This window comes from Mustelus asterias, chromosome 11 (assembly GCF_964213995.1).
Source record: "Mustelus asterias chromosome 11, sMusAst1.hap1.1, whole genome shotgun sequence".
NCBI classification, from domain to species: Eukaryota; Metazoa; Chordata; class Chondrichthyes; order Carcharhiniformes; family Triakidae; genus Mustelus; species Mustelus asterias.
In genome coordinates this window covers 106,958,113-106,972,804 of record NC_135811.1, presented here as the reverse complement: position 1 = coordinate 106,972,804, position 14,692 = coordinate 106,958,113, and the positions used below count along the sequence as shown (strand labels likewise).

Below are 14,692 nucleotides of genomic sequence, written 5' to 3'. Positions count from 1 at the left end.
CTTTCTATCCCGTTTGCCCAGTAGAAATATTTTATTCTTTCGGTGAACTGTGGCCGCTCCCCCACACCCACATCATAAACTTCCAGCTTCCCAAACAGCAGCATTTTCAATATCTCTGTCACTGTCTGACCGGGTTTGTTGAAAGGCAAGGCTATCCGAAACTTTTCTTGCTCCTCGTCGCCACTGTAATGACCCGACTGGAAATGAACATGGTTTATTGCAGAATGCAAAGTAAAACCACTACCCTAGTGTACACAGACTAGTCCCTGCCTGGGACGACATTTCAGCAGGCCCAGTCCTAGGCCAGCACTATAAGAGGCTCAGGTGATGAGTTCCAACTAGTCAGACCACTGCCTGTTACCAGGGGAACTCACACTCAACGAGGCCACAGGGAGAGCAATCAGTGATTCCCCATGGACTTTGTGGGGTTATCACAGAAACCTATGATCTTTACCTCGTCTGGCCTACATATAGAATGGTTATGGTACAGATTGAGGCCATTCACCTGTTATGTTTGTGCTGGTTTTCTACGAGAGCAACTCCACTCATCCCACTCCCCTGCCCTTTACCAAGAATCCTGTAAAATTCTTTCCCTTCAGATAATTTTGAAAGCTCCACAATTGAATCCCTTGATCACACTCGCAGGCAGCGCAAGTGGTGGAGTTACAAAAATTGCTGCAAATGTGAAGCAGTGTTCAACATTGTCCAGTGCAGCATCTGAAAGGGGAACAAAGGGTGAAAGTGCAGGTGGCTGTACACTTTCCAGTGCAGAATCCTTGTGATTTCTTTGCATTTTCACACCGAATGGTGAATGTGTGGGGCGCGAGAAGGAGGAATTATATCTTTCAAGTTGACCTGAGCATCCATGGCAGTGTGTCATACATTTTGAATTCAGTTTCTGTTGTCATCAGAAACTAACTCCCAAAACAGTCTGCACCCAAAATCTTATTGACATTGTCATGCTCTTCCTTTCTTGTCGATTGGTGTATTTCACGTGCTGGGAAGACGGTCAAAGTGATTGATTGAGATAGAATTTATTGCTGCTTTTGAGGTGGCAGACCAATGCTAGGAGCATTGAGTTTCCATTGGATAAGAATGCTAAGGATCCCTCTTATTGCAACTTGGGTTGGTTGGTTGGAGTTGAAGGTAGATGAACAAAGAGAAAGAATAAGTGGCAAAGGTGAATGACAGTGACGCGGTGGTCAGCACTGCTGCCTCACAGCGCCGGGGATTCCGGCTAAGATGCTCTTTCAGAGGGTTGGTGACTGGATGGGCCACATGGCCCCCTTCTGCACCGTCGGGATTCCATGGATTTTGGAGCTGCTGTTTTGCATTTCACCCTCGAGTGCTAATGGATTGCTCTGTCTCCTTCTGTTGATAAATGATGACAAATCCAAGCTTCCCTTTACAGGCCAGGCCATCGTCTTTAAATTTTAAATGGATTAATAAATCAGGTTTGTCATTTTGAGGATGGGATTAAGGTCTGGATTAAGCAGGGCTGGTATTACCTGCTTTATGAAGGTCAGAGACAGGTCAACAACAAAGACACTGAATTCAAAATTAAAATGACCAAACTACAAGAGGGGACCATGAATGGTTGGTGAAAATCTCTGGCCTATAGTCAAATCCACGTCAAGGGAGAATGTATTGACCATAGCCTTGTTTAGGGAAGCTTTGTAAGAATATAAGAAATATATAAATAAAATAACAATAAAACTAAAACTAAACATCAATATTTTAAAATCCAACTCAGTCCTGCTCTGCTATTCAATAAGATCATGGCTGATCTGCCAGTTTAACTCCACTTTCCTGTCTCTTTCCATATTCCTTTGTTGACTTTGTATCCAAAAATCTCTTCATATCTGACTTGAATAAACTTATCAACCTAGTATCCATAACCCTCTGGAGTAGAAAATTCCAAAAGCTCACAACCCTCTAATTAGGAAGATTTCACCTCATCTCAGCCCATAATGGCTAACCTTTTAACCTGCTTTTTGTTTCAGACAGTGGGCAACCCCTTCTGTTTCTCATTCACATAGCCTCAGTGACCTGTCTTCCAAACCTCATCCACAGGTTTTGTAAGCAGTCAGCACAGGAAGCTTCTTGAATGTGAGATATTTATTAAACCATGAGGACAGGTGTCACACAACAGCCTTGCCTTGGGTATAGAAAATTAAGGGGTCATTTAAGATGATTAAAGGAATTGATAGGACAGTTGGAGAGAAATCATTTCCTCCAGTGGACAGAGTTCAGAACTAGAGGGTATAACCTTCAAATTCGAGCCAGGCCATTCTGGGGTGACATCAGGAGGCATTTCCTCACATAAAGAGAGCGGAAATCTGGAACTCTCTCCCTCAAAAAGCTGGGGTTTAATCGGTGGAAGTGTCAAAATTAAGGTTGATGGATTTTTCTTTGACAAGGGCAGTAAGAGGTACAGAGTCAAGGCAGTTAGATGAAGTTAAAATACAGATTCAGCCACAATCTTACTGAATGATGAAACAGACTCAAGATGCTAAATGTGTTCTCAGGGAAGCTTCTCATGCTGGTTCATGTTGTTGTGTGCTATACTGGACTTAATCACGCTAATATCATCATACTTCTTGTCTATTCTCAACTATACAGCAAGTCAACCAGGTCTAACCCTCATCGCAGAGTGCTTGGGCATTATTGGCCACAGATTATTCAGTCAACTGTGGAACATTGTAAAGTTAAAATTACCACAGTGTTAATGTTAAGATAAAGTTCAGCTGAATGATTTGGAATCGAGTTGTATTTCTGGCTGAGGGAACTAAAAGATTTCATTCAATCAAGACGACAGACATGTGTGTGAAGAATGTGTGTCAGTTAATGGGACATATAAATGCACTTTGACTATTCATGGAAATCATCATTACAATTCATCAAAAACATTTACTTTCTTTTTTTTGGCAGTATTCTATGCAAGATAAGACATGATGACCCACAGTTCAAAACAGGTGCTGGTTAGGGTGCATTGGCCGTGCTAAATTCTCCCTCAGTGTACCCGAACAGGCGCCGGAATGTGGTGACTAGGGGATTTTCACAGTAACTTCATTGCAGTGTTACTGTAAGCCTACTTGTGACACTAATAAATAAAATAAATAATTAACAATGTGAGAGAAGTACAAACAAGGGGTATGGATACATAGCAATTATCCTCAAAGGGCGGCATGGTGGCACAGTGGTTAGCACTGCTGCCTCACAGTGCCAGGGACCCAGGTTCAATTCTGGCCTCGGGTCACTGTCTATGTGGAGTTTGCATGTTCTCCCCATGTCTGCGTGGGTTTCCTCCCACACTCCAAAGTGTGCAGGTTAGATGGATTGGCTATGCTAAATTTCCCCTTAGTGTCAGGGAGATTAGCAGGGTAAATGCGTGGGGTTATGGGGGTGGGGCCTGGGTGGGATTGTTGTCCGTGTAGGCTCGATGGGCCGAATGGTCTTTTTCTGCACTGTAGGGATTCTATGATTTGGGAAAAATGGGGAACTCCTGTAGTGCTCTCCTGCAGAGATACCTCAGCACCAACATCCACCTAACCAGGGCATGCACAAGATAGGAAGGAGCAGGTAAAATATTTTTTTAAAATTTCTTTCTCAAGAGTTACAAAGCCAATGAGCAGAGTGGACAGGGCAAGCTCTTAATCCATCTCCTTGCCTGCTCCAAAAAATAATTCAAATTTAATCCAATTCATGGCCCCGATAAGAGACATACTAAATCCAAGCTGACAAGAGCAGGCATTACACCTGATCTCAAACCTGATCCTATCGCTTGATCTTATCCAAAAGGCTGAGGAGCAGGTGAAATGTAAAGGTGGAGAGGAGAATAGTTTGGATACAGCTGTAAAACCTGGGATCTTGCTTGGCAAATCATCTCCATAATTGTGCAATTTATTTTTGGTAAGCATTGCTACCAGGTATGACCCTTCTTTATGAGCTTGCCTGACCTGTATCGTAGCTGAGCTGCTTATATTAACAGAACACATATGGCATCTTCTGGTTAGTGAAGGAACTACGCAGGAAATGATTCTGAGGCAGGGCAGAGTTCAGGCTGCTGCATTGTGGGAAATCAGGGCAGTTTGTATATTTGCTGCAATTTTGGGAATTTCCTAGCTCAGTGTCGCAGTGGCTGCTGTGAGGATAATTGGGGCCTCTGAAGACAAACAAAGTGTAAGCTTTCTTTTCCTCGTACTTTCCATTGACTTGATTCATTGTTTATTGTTCAGCGTTCATTAAAAATTGACTGTTTTAACCATTCATTTCCCACGACCTGGAAATGCTGCTTCCTCTACCTCTTGCAATTTACATTTTCTTATAAACAACAAGCTTAGTGTCAATTAGTTCAATCTTGAAAACAAAAAAGAAGTGTATTGATAGGGCCCCTTTAAATGACCTCAGGATGTCCAGAGCACTTTACAGCCAAGGTGATACTTTTGAATTGTAATCATAGAATCCTACAGTGCAGAAGGAGGCCACTCGGCCCATCAAGTCTGCACCGACCATAATCCCACCCAGGCCCCCCCACCCCCATGCATTTACCCTAGCTAGCCCCCCTGACACTAAAGGGCAATTTAGCATGGCCAATCCACCTAACGTGAACATCTTTGGACTGTGGGAGGAAACCGGAGCACCCGGAGGAAACCCACGCAGACACGGGGAGAACGTGCAAACTCCACACAGACACTGACCCAAGCTGGGAATTGAATCCGGGTTTCTGGCGCTGTGAGGCAGCAGCGCTAACCACTGTGCCACCCATAAGTAAACTGTCGTAATGTAAGAAAGGCAGCAGCTAATTTACATAAATCAAGCTTCCACACATGGCACTGTCATTATAGCTGGATTGAGGAATAAGTATTTGCCCAGAACAGGGAGATTTGATTTGATTTATTATTGCCACATGTATTAGTACACAGTGAAAAGTATTGTTTCTTGCATGCTCTACAAAGCATACCGTTCATAGAGAAGGAAAGGAGAGAGTGCAGAATGTAGTGTTACAGTCATAGATAGAGTGTAGGGAAAGATCAACTTAATACGAGGTAAGTCCATTCAAAAGTCTGACGGCAGCAGGGAAGAAGCTGTTCTTGAGTCGGTTGGTACGTGACCTCAGACTTTTGTATCTTTTTCCCGATGGAAGAAGATGGAAGAGAGAATGTCCGGGATGCGTGGGGGTCCTTGACTATGCTGGCTGCTTTTCTGAGGCAGCGGGAAGTGTAGACAGTCAATGGATGGGAGGCTGGTTTGCGTGATAGACTGGGCTTCATTTACCATCTTTTGTCATTTTTTGCGGTCTTGGACAGAGCAGGAGCCACACCAAGTTGTGATACAACCAGAGAGGCCGGCACGGTGGTTAGCACTGCTGCCTCACAGCGCTATGGACCCAGATTCAATTCCCGGCTTGGGTCACTGTCTGTGTGGAGTTTGCACATTCTCCCCGTGTCAACGTGGGTTTCCTCCAGCTGCTCTGGTTTCCTCCACAGTCCAAAGATGTGTGGGTTGGGTGGATTGGCCATGGTAAATTGCCCCTTAGTGTCAGGGGGACTAGCTAGGGTAAATGCATGGGGTAATGAGGATAGGGCCTGGGTGGGATTGTGGTTGGTGCAGACTCGAAGGGCCGAATGGCCTCCTTCTGCACTGTAGGATTCTATGATTCTATTCTATGGATGTTTTCTACAGAGCATCTGTAAATGTTGGTGAGAGTCGTAGTGGACATGCCAAATTTCCTTAGCCTCCTGAGAAAGTAAAGGCATTGGTGGGCTTTCTTAACTACAGCACGGCACGGAGAGGCCAGGACAGGTTGTTGGTGATCTGGACACCTGAAAACTTGAAGCTCCAAACCATTTCCAATTCGTCCCCGTAGACATGCCCTCCACTACGCTTCCTGAAGTCGATGACAATCTCCTTCGTTTTGTTGACACTGAAGGAGAGATTATTTTCGCCGCACCAGTTCACCAGATTCTCTATCTCTTTCCTGTACTCTGTCTCATCATTGTTTGAGATCCGACCCACTATGGTGGTGTCGTCAGCAAACTTGAAAATCAAGTTGGAGGGGAATTTGGCCACATGGTCATAGGTATAAGGAGTATAGTAAGGGGCTGAGGACACAGCCTTGTGGGCCACCGGTGTTGAGGATGAGCTCTCACCTGTTCTTCGTGACATAGTACAATGGAAGCTTTAACATCCACCTGAGAGGCCACACAACATCTTCAACAGTGTAGCACTCCCTCGGTACTGCACCAGGTGTGATTACCTGAAATATGCACTTGAGTCACTGGAAACATTTTTCTTTCTCTTTCATTGGCAAGACCAGCATTTATTGCCCATCCCCAATTGCCCTTGAACTGAGTGGCTTGCTCGGCCATTTCAGAGGACAGTTAACAGTCAACCACATTAATGTGGGTCTGGAATCATGTGTAGGCCAGACCAGGTAAGAATGGCAAATTTCCCTCCCTAAAGTACATTATTGAACGAGATGGATTTTTACCACAGTCAATGATAGTTTCTTGGTCACCATTACTGAAACCAGCTTTCAATTCCAGATCTACTAATTGAAGTTAAATTCCACCAGCTTCTGTGGTGGGATTTGAACCCATGTCCGCAGAGCATTAATTTAGTCGTCAGAACTACTAGCCCAGAGGTATCTCCCTCAAGTGGGACTAGCTCACACACCATCATGGAAAACTTCCAAAACAGAATGTCCTTGGAGTGGGAAAACAAGTCATTATACAGACTATAACTCAATGTTGGGCAGCATGCTGGCACAGTGGTTAGCACTGCTGCCTCACAGCGCCAGGGACCCGGCTTCGATTCCCAGCTTGGGTCACTGTCTTTGTGGAGTTTGCATGTTCTCCCTGTGTCTGCGTGGGTTTCCTCCGGGTGCTCCGGTTTCCTCCCACAATCTGAAAAGACGTGCTGGTTAGATACATTGACCCAAGCAGGCGCCGTAGGGGACTTTCACAGTAACTTCATTGCAGCGTTGCTTGTGACTAATAAGTAAACTATAACTCAATGTCCTTTCAATTGTGTTGGAGAGACAAAGAGAGGAAATCTGAAAGGACAAATCCAACACATTGCAAACAAGAAATGCTGGTCTGTTAAAATCATGTAGCACATACAGCTAATTTAAATTGCTTTTCTACATCACATGTATGTGTTCTTTCATTCTATCTCTGCAGGGACAGCTCACATTGCTTACTGTGAAATGTCACATTGTACACCAACCAACTCCCCACTCTGTCACATTCAGGCCAATTTGAAATGGGATGGATGCAGGAAGGGGACAGTCACCCGTGTTGCAGATAATTAGGACAAGAATCACTTCCTGTTACAATCCCATTCATTTTCAAAAGGATAACATTTAGAATAAGACAGCTGATGTTCACTGATAGCCATTGTTAAGAATTGTCCTTATTTCAGTTATTTACTGGGCGCCTGCACTTTTACACCATATGGTCCCCAATTTGTATGTTGTGGAAGGAGCAAGGAAGAAATCACCAAGCAATAATTACAAGATAGTAATCTCATCAGATGATTTATTTCATTTACTATAACAGCAGGGTTTACAACTTTCATCTAACTTCCAATAGAAGATTAGATCCTTCAATGTATCTGTTATTTATACCCCTGTGGTGTTTATGGAGTGTTTTCTATTCTGTTGTGGTCCCTATTTCTGGATATGGGGATATCAGGTCAGACATCAAATGCTGATAGACCTCATGCATCATTCTCGATTGATCCTGTCTACACGTTAACAGGTTCATTTTGCACTTATTTTCCTCTTTACTCATTTCTTTCTCTCCTAAGTTTATTTCCTACAGCTGTTTTGATCTCCATGATGGCTAGAAGTTTACTAATAGCTCTTCCCACTAATCATTCATTGCTTCTAAGCCTAGATAGTGAGTGTTGACAGCTAATTTGACAGTGGGAGCTATCACAGCTCAGCTTAATTCTACTCTCAACGTTGACATCAATGAGTAACTAGATAGTGATGTTTCCCCGTGTCTGCGTGGGTTTCCTCCGGGTGCTCCGGTTTCCTCCCACATTCTGAAAGACGTGCTGGTTAGGTGCATTGACCTGAACAGGCGCTGGACTGTGGAGACTAGGGGAATTTCACAGTAACTTCATTGCAGTGTTAATGTAAGCCATACTTGTGACTAATAAATAAATAAATAAACTTTAACTCACACTGAGGTCAATTCTGCGTCACAGCACCAGGGACCCGGGTTCAATTCCAGCCTTGTTTTTTTAATTTGATTTATTATTGTCACATCTATTGGGATACAGTGAAAAATATTGTTTCTTGCACGCTATACAAACAAAACATACCGTTCATAGAGTGCATAGGGGAGAAGGAAAGAGTGCAGCAAGGGTGTAGAGAAATATCCATTCAAAAGTCTGATGGCAGCAGGAAAGAAGCTGTTCTTGAGTTGGTTGGAACGTGATCTCGGACTGTCTGTGTGGAGATTGCACGTTCTCCCCGTGTCTGCGTGGGTTTCCTCCGGGTGCTCCGGTTTCCTCCCACAGTCCAAAGATGTGCAGGTTAGGTGGATTGGTTATGCTAAACTTCCCCTGAGTGTCCCACGATGAGTAGATTAGGGGGACTTGTGGGGTTATGAGGATAGGGTCTGGGTAAGATGCTCTTTCGGAGAATCAGTGCAGACTCGACTGGTCAATTGGCCTGCTTCTGCACTGTAGGGATTCGATGATTCTAATTCAATGCAAACTAAGGATTGGACTGAGGATATTCTTGCTGTGAGGTGGAGCGACTCACTACTTTAACCAACCAAGCCATCACGGGAGCTGCAAGAATAACATTCCTGTTAGTTAATCCTGTGTAATAGCTTCAAGTTTATTGAAGTGGTTCTTTGGAAGAGTTGTCCAACTTGCTCCCAGCACTTTCCCTATAACTCTACAATTAATTACTTTCAAGCAGGGGCAAATGCCTTTTGAAATCTCCGATAGAATCTAATTCCACCACCCACTGTGGTGAATTCCAGATCCAAGCAAACCTCTATGTGAAGAAACTCTATAGTATCATGCTAGTAAATCTCTGTACCCTCTCCAAGGCCTTGTCATCCTTCCTAATTACTCTGACATATTTCTGTGTGTGTGATTGTAAAATGTAGAGTCCATAAATCACAACAACCGCCTTCACCTCAGTCAATTTCTCCCAGTTTGCAATGACCTTGACAGTGCAGCCAGATTATTGCGTGGAAGTGATGGGGGACATTGCAGCTCCCTGCGGCCATATCTGTCCTCCCGGCCACGAGGGGGCGGCAGGGACGCATGCGCAGCAAGGTTCCATCTTGGCCACCATGCTTGTGCTCGTTGTTAGCGCTGTCATTGGATGAGCGGGCTGCCAGTCTGGCGGGCCGACCAATCAACGAAGGGGGAAGCGGGCGGCTGTGGGCGGGGGCTTCCGGCGGCGGCGGCCAATCACCGGCAGGGAGGCTCGAGGTGACTTACAGGAGAAGGTGAGTGAGCGGCGCCGCCATTGCGAAGCGCGGCTGAGGAGAGGCAGGAGGACAAGCAGGACTGTGAGACCGGGTAACGGCCGGGGCCGCCTCCATGTGGCATCTTTGCAGCTTACACCCGACCCTTGGCCTGCTTAGGCCGCAAAGCCTGGGGCTCGAGTTGGGTATCAGCCCGGCCCAGCCCTGGATAGGCCGAGGGCGGCCCTTGTCCCACATGACCTTCCTCACTCCCCTGGCTTTTTGACCAATACCCATTAACCTGAATTAATGGAACAATTGCTCTGATATTTTTATTCTGCATTAAATATTTTCTTTACCCCATTTGGGTGTTGGCTCGACCTGTAATGCTTTGCCCGGATTTGGAGCTGGAGCTGAAGCTTCCACGAGTGATTGCTCCTGGCTTATTGCAGTGGATTTAAATCCATTAGAATCCACCCTTTCCTCTGGACATTGATCTCTTGTCAAATAGAATCCGTTCAATGGAGTCTGTGTGAAAGTGTAGAAAATTACAAGGATTTCTGCACTCACTCTCTCACTGTCTGGTTACTCTGTGTATTTAATGCAATAATATTGCTCTTAAAGTCTACAGTGTTTCACTTTCTGCCTCTTTCACTTATTGCCTTCAGTGTTGTGCCTTGACCTCCAGACTGCCGAAAGGGTCATTATGCTCAGTGACATGTTGCTGAAACACCTGGGCTCCAATAATCAGCTCAAATCACACAGATATTCATCTCCTTTATGCTCTGTGTTAAAATTCATGTTTTGTAATCTCTAAGCATGTACCTGGATCAGTCTGCAGGTACCAGTAGCTGTGTCAGGTTAATCTTTGTAATTAATGCTGTTCAGTGACTAGTTCTAACCAGATATTGTGCAGATTAGATTTGTAGTCCTGTTTGTAACTGTCAATTTTTCCCCCTTTCTTTCTATAAGGTATAATCATGATGTACGCTTGTGCTAAGTTTGTCTCCTGTCCTGCTGTGGTGAGTGTTTAAAGGAAGCATTATCTGACTTTCTGCCCTTCACTCTGATTTAGGGCTATTTGTTGTTTAAGGAAATTAAGCTTGTTATCTTGTGATTCTTCTGACTGTGATTGTATGTTACTCTGTCTTGTGTATAATTTAAGGGAAAAAGTACTGTAATGAGATCACCTAGATATTAGTAATGTGCAACTGTAACCTTCAGACTGTCTCTTGTTTTGTAATATTTCTTTTACTTAAAGATTTGACAGACCCTGATTGAGTTTTTACCTGCAGTGAGTGAACAGATTTCCTGTTTAACATATTCTTCAGGGTTTTTTAAAAGGATGGGTGATCGTTACAGTTGTGGACTTTGCAAGTTACTTTTTGAAACAGTGCACGTTTGGACATGGAAAAAGTGCTGTTCGATAGGGCAGCTCAAATGGTATGGGGCATGCATGAGCTGTTGGGTTGGGGTGGCATGAAGTTTGAGGTAGTGTCGGTGAAACACTTATTTCATTTGCCTTCCAGGTTCGCAGCACTTCGAGGACATTCCTTCGGCCTATGTCGGCCTCCGTCTTCAGACCAGAGATCCAAAATGAACAAGTAAGAGCTTGTTTGAAATCTTCTGTGACTGTTGAATGGTGGCATCCAGAGTGTTGCATGGCTCCTAGCTGTTCAGTGACCTTTCAAGTCTGCAATCATTGGCGGGGTAAAGACCATTGTTGAGCGTAGCAGCAATGTGTAAAACTGTCGGTAATTGGGAAAGAAGTGGACTGTCTTGTCTAGGCGGTAGTAATGTTACCTCTGAGAATGACAAGTGGCTGTCTTTTAATCGGCACCTTCCCTCCTGCAATTATAGGCCATTTATTAGCTCTGAATTGTTGATATGAATTTAAAACTGAGACTGGTGGGTTTTGGTTGGTTTTTGGGCATTGGAGGTATGGAGTTAAAGTATAGATCAGCCATAATATGATTGAATGATGGAGCAAGCTCGAGGGGTGTATGGTCTTTCTACTTTCCATCAGTGCCAGAGCCCTCTATACTTGCAAGTGAGCCCAGACAATGAGCATCTGACATGGGATGCCTCTGCCTCTGTAGGAACAAGAAGCAATTTAGCTCCTAAGCCTGCTCTCTCATTCAGTAAGATCATACCTGATCTATGTCTGCATTCCACCCACCTACCTTGGCTCCACATCTATTAAAATTCTTGGATAATCTCTCTCTCTCTCTCATTTTACACTAATTCAGCTAACATCATTTTGTGGGAGAAGGGTTGTGCACTCCTGCCACCTTTTGTGTAAATAAATGCTGCTTAACCTCCTTAATGGCCGGGGCCTGATGAAGATTTATCCCCTTGTCCTAAACACTCCCAACAGAAGAAAAGGTTTCTCTGTCCAATCAATTCACTTCAGCCCTGCCCCAAATCTTCATTTAAATCACTCCATAATCTACTATGAGCCAGTTTATGAAATTTCTATTCCTACTTAAAGCATTGGAACCAGAGTAACATTCTGAATCTGCACTGTACATCTGCCAAGGTCAGTAAATTATCTCTAAACTATGGTGCCTCATACTCCAGAAGTGGTTCAAAGCTTCCTTCCCCTTGACTTTCTACTTCTAAAGGAAGCATTCCATTTGTATTTTTGACCATATCCCTGTTTCTGGCTTCACTATCTTTGAAATAAAACCACTCTGATCCTCATGTTCAAAATAGATGACTGCACACTTGCCAGAATTGAAATCCATCTTTCTCCCCCCACTCTCATCATTTAACTTTGAGCAAAAGCTGGAATTAAGAGACCATGTGCACTTTGCAGAAGGGGGGGTCACTGGCTCAAGATCAGGAACCTTGACTCTGCCCTCCATCCTTTCTACCTAGACGAGGTACACCTTGCTGCAAAGTCCCTCTTGAGTTCAGCTAGGAATGCAAATGATGCATTTCTGAATTGCAGCCTACATCAAGTAGAGAGGTTTGCCCTTGACATGGTAGACCATCTGAAAGGAATGGCTTTATGTTTTGGAAGTTCTTTAAACACCATCACCCTCTTGTTTCTTTAGGCACAGTTCCTCCCTGTACCTGGGAATGCACTGGTGCAGACCGTACGGCGGGACCTCCAAACCAGCGTCGCCTCCAGGGACATCGACACTGCTGCTAAGTTCATCGGTGCTGGTGCTGCTACTGTCGGAGTGGCCGGCTCCGGTGCTGGAATTGGGACGGTATTCGGCAGCTTGATTATTGGCTATGCCAGGTAAGGATCCTTGTGAACCTGGTGAGTTTTTACCTCAAACCTGCTGGAACACAACCCAGATACATCGAATCTTGGATTGGTCTGTGCTGAAGTGTATGTTCTGCCCCAATGGAGGTATTCAGATTTTCAGAGTGAGAGGTTTTAGTAGAAACATAGGCTATTCTCCCTGGTGAGTGGGTTAATCACAAAATTGGTTTAAAATCGAAAAGATTGTGAGGATGAGAGTGTTTCACATGCTGTTTCAGTATCTGAAATGTAGCATCAAGAAGGAAGCTGATTCCATCACTCTGAAAGGTACTTGAGGATGAAAAACTTAACGGTCAGTAAGCTCAAATGTTCTTTCAAAGAGATAGCATGGGTAAGGGGCCAGGTGGCTGTCTTTCCGGGTTCTAAGTTTGATCCTGTACTTCACTGACTCTGTCGGAAGGGTCTGCAGGCTGTCTGTTTCACTGGCCCTTGGATTGCACACTGACCATTTGCATCTTGGTTCTTCTCTGGTCCAAGTCAATGGGATTAAACTTCCTTTGCTTTGTGAGGGTACCTTGAGAAGGGTCACACTGCTCTCATAGTAAGTTAGCTACCTGCTTCCGCCAAGTTTTGGACAGAGTTGGAGCAACTAATTGTATCATATCTGGACTTGCTCACTGCCTGGGTACTTGAAATGGTTTATTTATTATGTCGCAAGTAGGCTTACATTAACACTGCAATCAAGTTACGGTGAAAATTGCCACATTGTTCAAGTACACTGAGGGAGAATTTAGCATGGCCAATGCATCTAACCAGCACGTCTTTCAGACTGGGAGGAAACCCACGCAGACACAGGGAGGACATGCCACCCATAAACAAACACTGAATTTCTCCACATCGACAAAGTATATTGTGGTGAGCTGAGGTTATCCGTGCTGTTCAGTGAGTGTTGCTCATAATTTGAAGAGTAGCTGCACTGTGTAACTGAGTTCTGTCTGACAGTACAAAACCAACATAGCTGGCATCCCCCAGACCCCTCGTGCTCAGTTTGTGAACAGTTAATAATGTAGCCAGAGAAACTGAAATTGGTTTTCAATTTTTTTGTCTTCTACAGGAACCCTTCTCTGAAACAGCAGCTTTTCTCATACGCAATCCTGGGATTTGCCCTTTCTGAAGCTATGGGTCTCTTCTGTCTGATGGTTGCCTTCCTGATCTTGTTTGCCATGTAAATTCCTGTGGGAGAATCCGGAAGATGGCTGGCGAAGAGTAAATTATTGCAGTGCGTGGCTTTGGCCTCTCTGTCACCACTAAGTATTCAAATGGGATTATTTTTTTCAATCCAATTGTGTAAGAACTCTTTGATTTAGTCCTGCAGGGGTCACTGAATAAAATGGTTAAACAAGTATGTTTGTGTATTTCATTAATAAACTGTTTTTCCAGTCTGAGTGAGTTGCTTAGAGGTGGGTGTGGTATTTGGAGATGGGACCAGTGGGTTGATGCAGCAATGTAGATAGGTGGGGGGAGGATTAATAAATTGGGGTTGTTTCTTGTACATTATCCCTTGCTACACACTGTTCTACTTTTTAGCCCCCTACTTTCTCCCCATCAAGGGCAAGAGTTAAGGTAAAGTTTGTTAGTCACAAGTAGGCTTGCTTTAACACTGCAATGAAGTTACTGTGAAAATCCCCTAGTCACCACACTCCGGTGCCTATTTGGGTATGCTGAGGGAAAATTTTAGTACGGCTGATGCACCAAACCAGAGCACCCAGAGGGAGCCCACGCAGACAGGAGAACGTGCAGAATCCACAGACAGTGACCCAAGTTGGGAACCATATCTGAGTCCCTGGTGCTGAGAGGCAGCAGTCCTAACCACTATGTAACTAAATGTTTTGACCTGTAATAAGATTAGATTTCCCCAGCACTGAATCCACATTGATTTAATTCTCAATTATCTGCGCAGCACACCATAGAATCAGAAGGGGACTATTGTGCCTGTATAGAAAAACTATCCAATTAGTCCTACTGAGCCTCCACT

General features: G+C 44.3%; 1 protein-coding gene across 2 annotated transcripts; it reads left to right on the top strand.

Annotated features, from left to right (window-relative positions):
* Nucleotides 1-9,424: 9,424 nt before the first annotated feature.
* Nucleotides 9,425-14,060, top strand: atp5mc1 (ATP synthase membrane subunit c locus 1). Of its 2 annotated transcripts, none has more exons than XM_078224206.1 (5): nucleotides 9,425-9,482; nucleotides 10,413-10,462; nucleotides 10,970-11,044; nucleotides 12,500-12,690; nucleotides 13,772-14,060. In XM_078224206.1, exons 2-5 carry the CDS (start codon nucleotides 10,421-10,423, stop codon nucleotides 13,884-13,886), a joined length of 423 nt encoding a protein of 140 aa, XP_078080332.1. In that variant the 5' UTR covers nucleotides 9,425-9,482; nucleotides 10,413-10,420; the 3' UTR covers nucleotides 13,887-14,060. The 2 variants fall into 2 exon arrangements, with proteins under 2 accessions (XP_078080332.1, XP_078080331.1); XM_078224205.1 differs by having other exon boundaries at nucleotides 9,459-9,555.
* The last annotated feature ends 632 nt before the right edge of the window (nucleotides 14,061-14,692 follow it).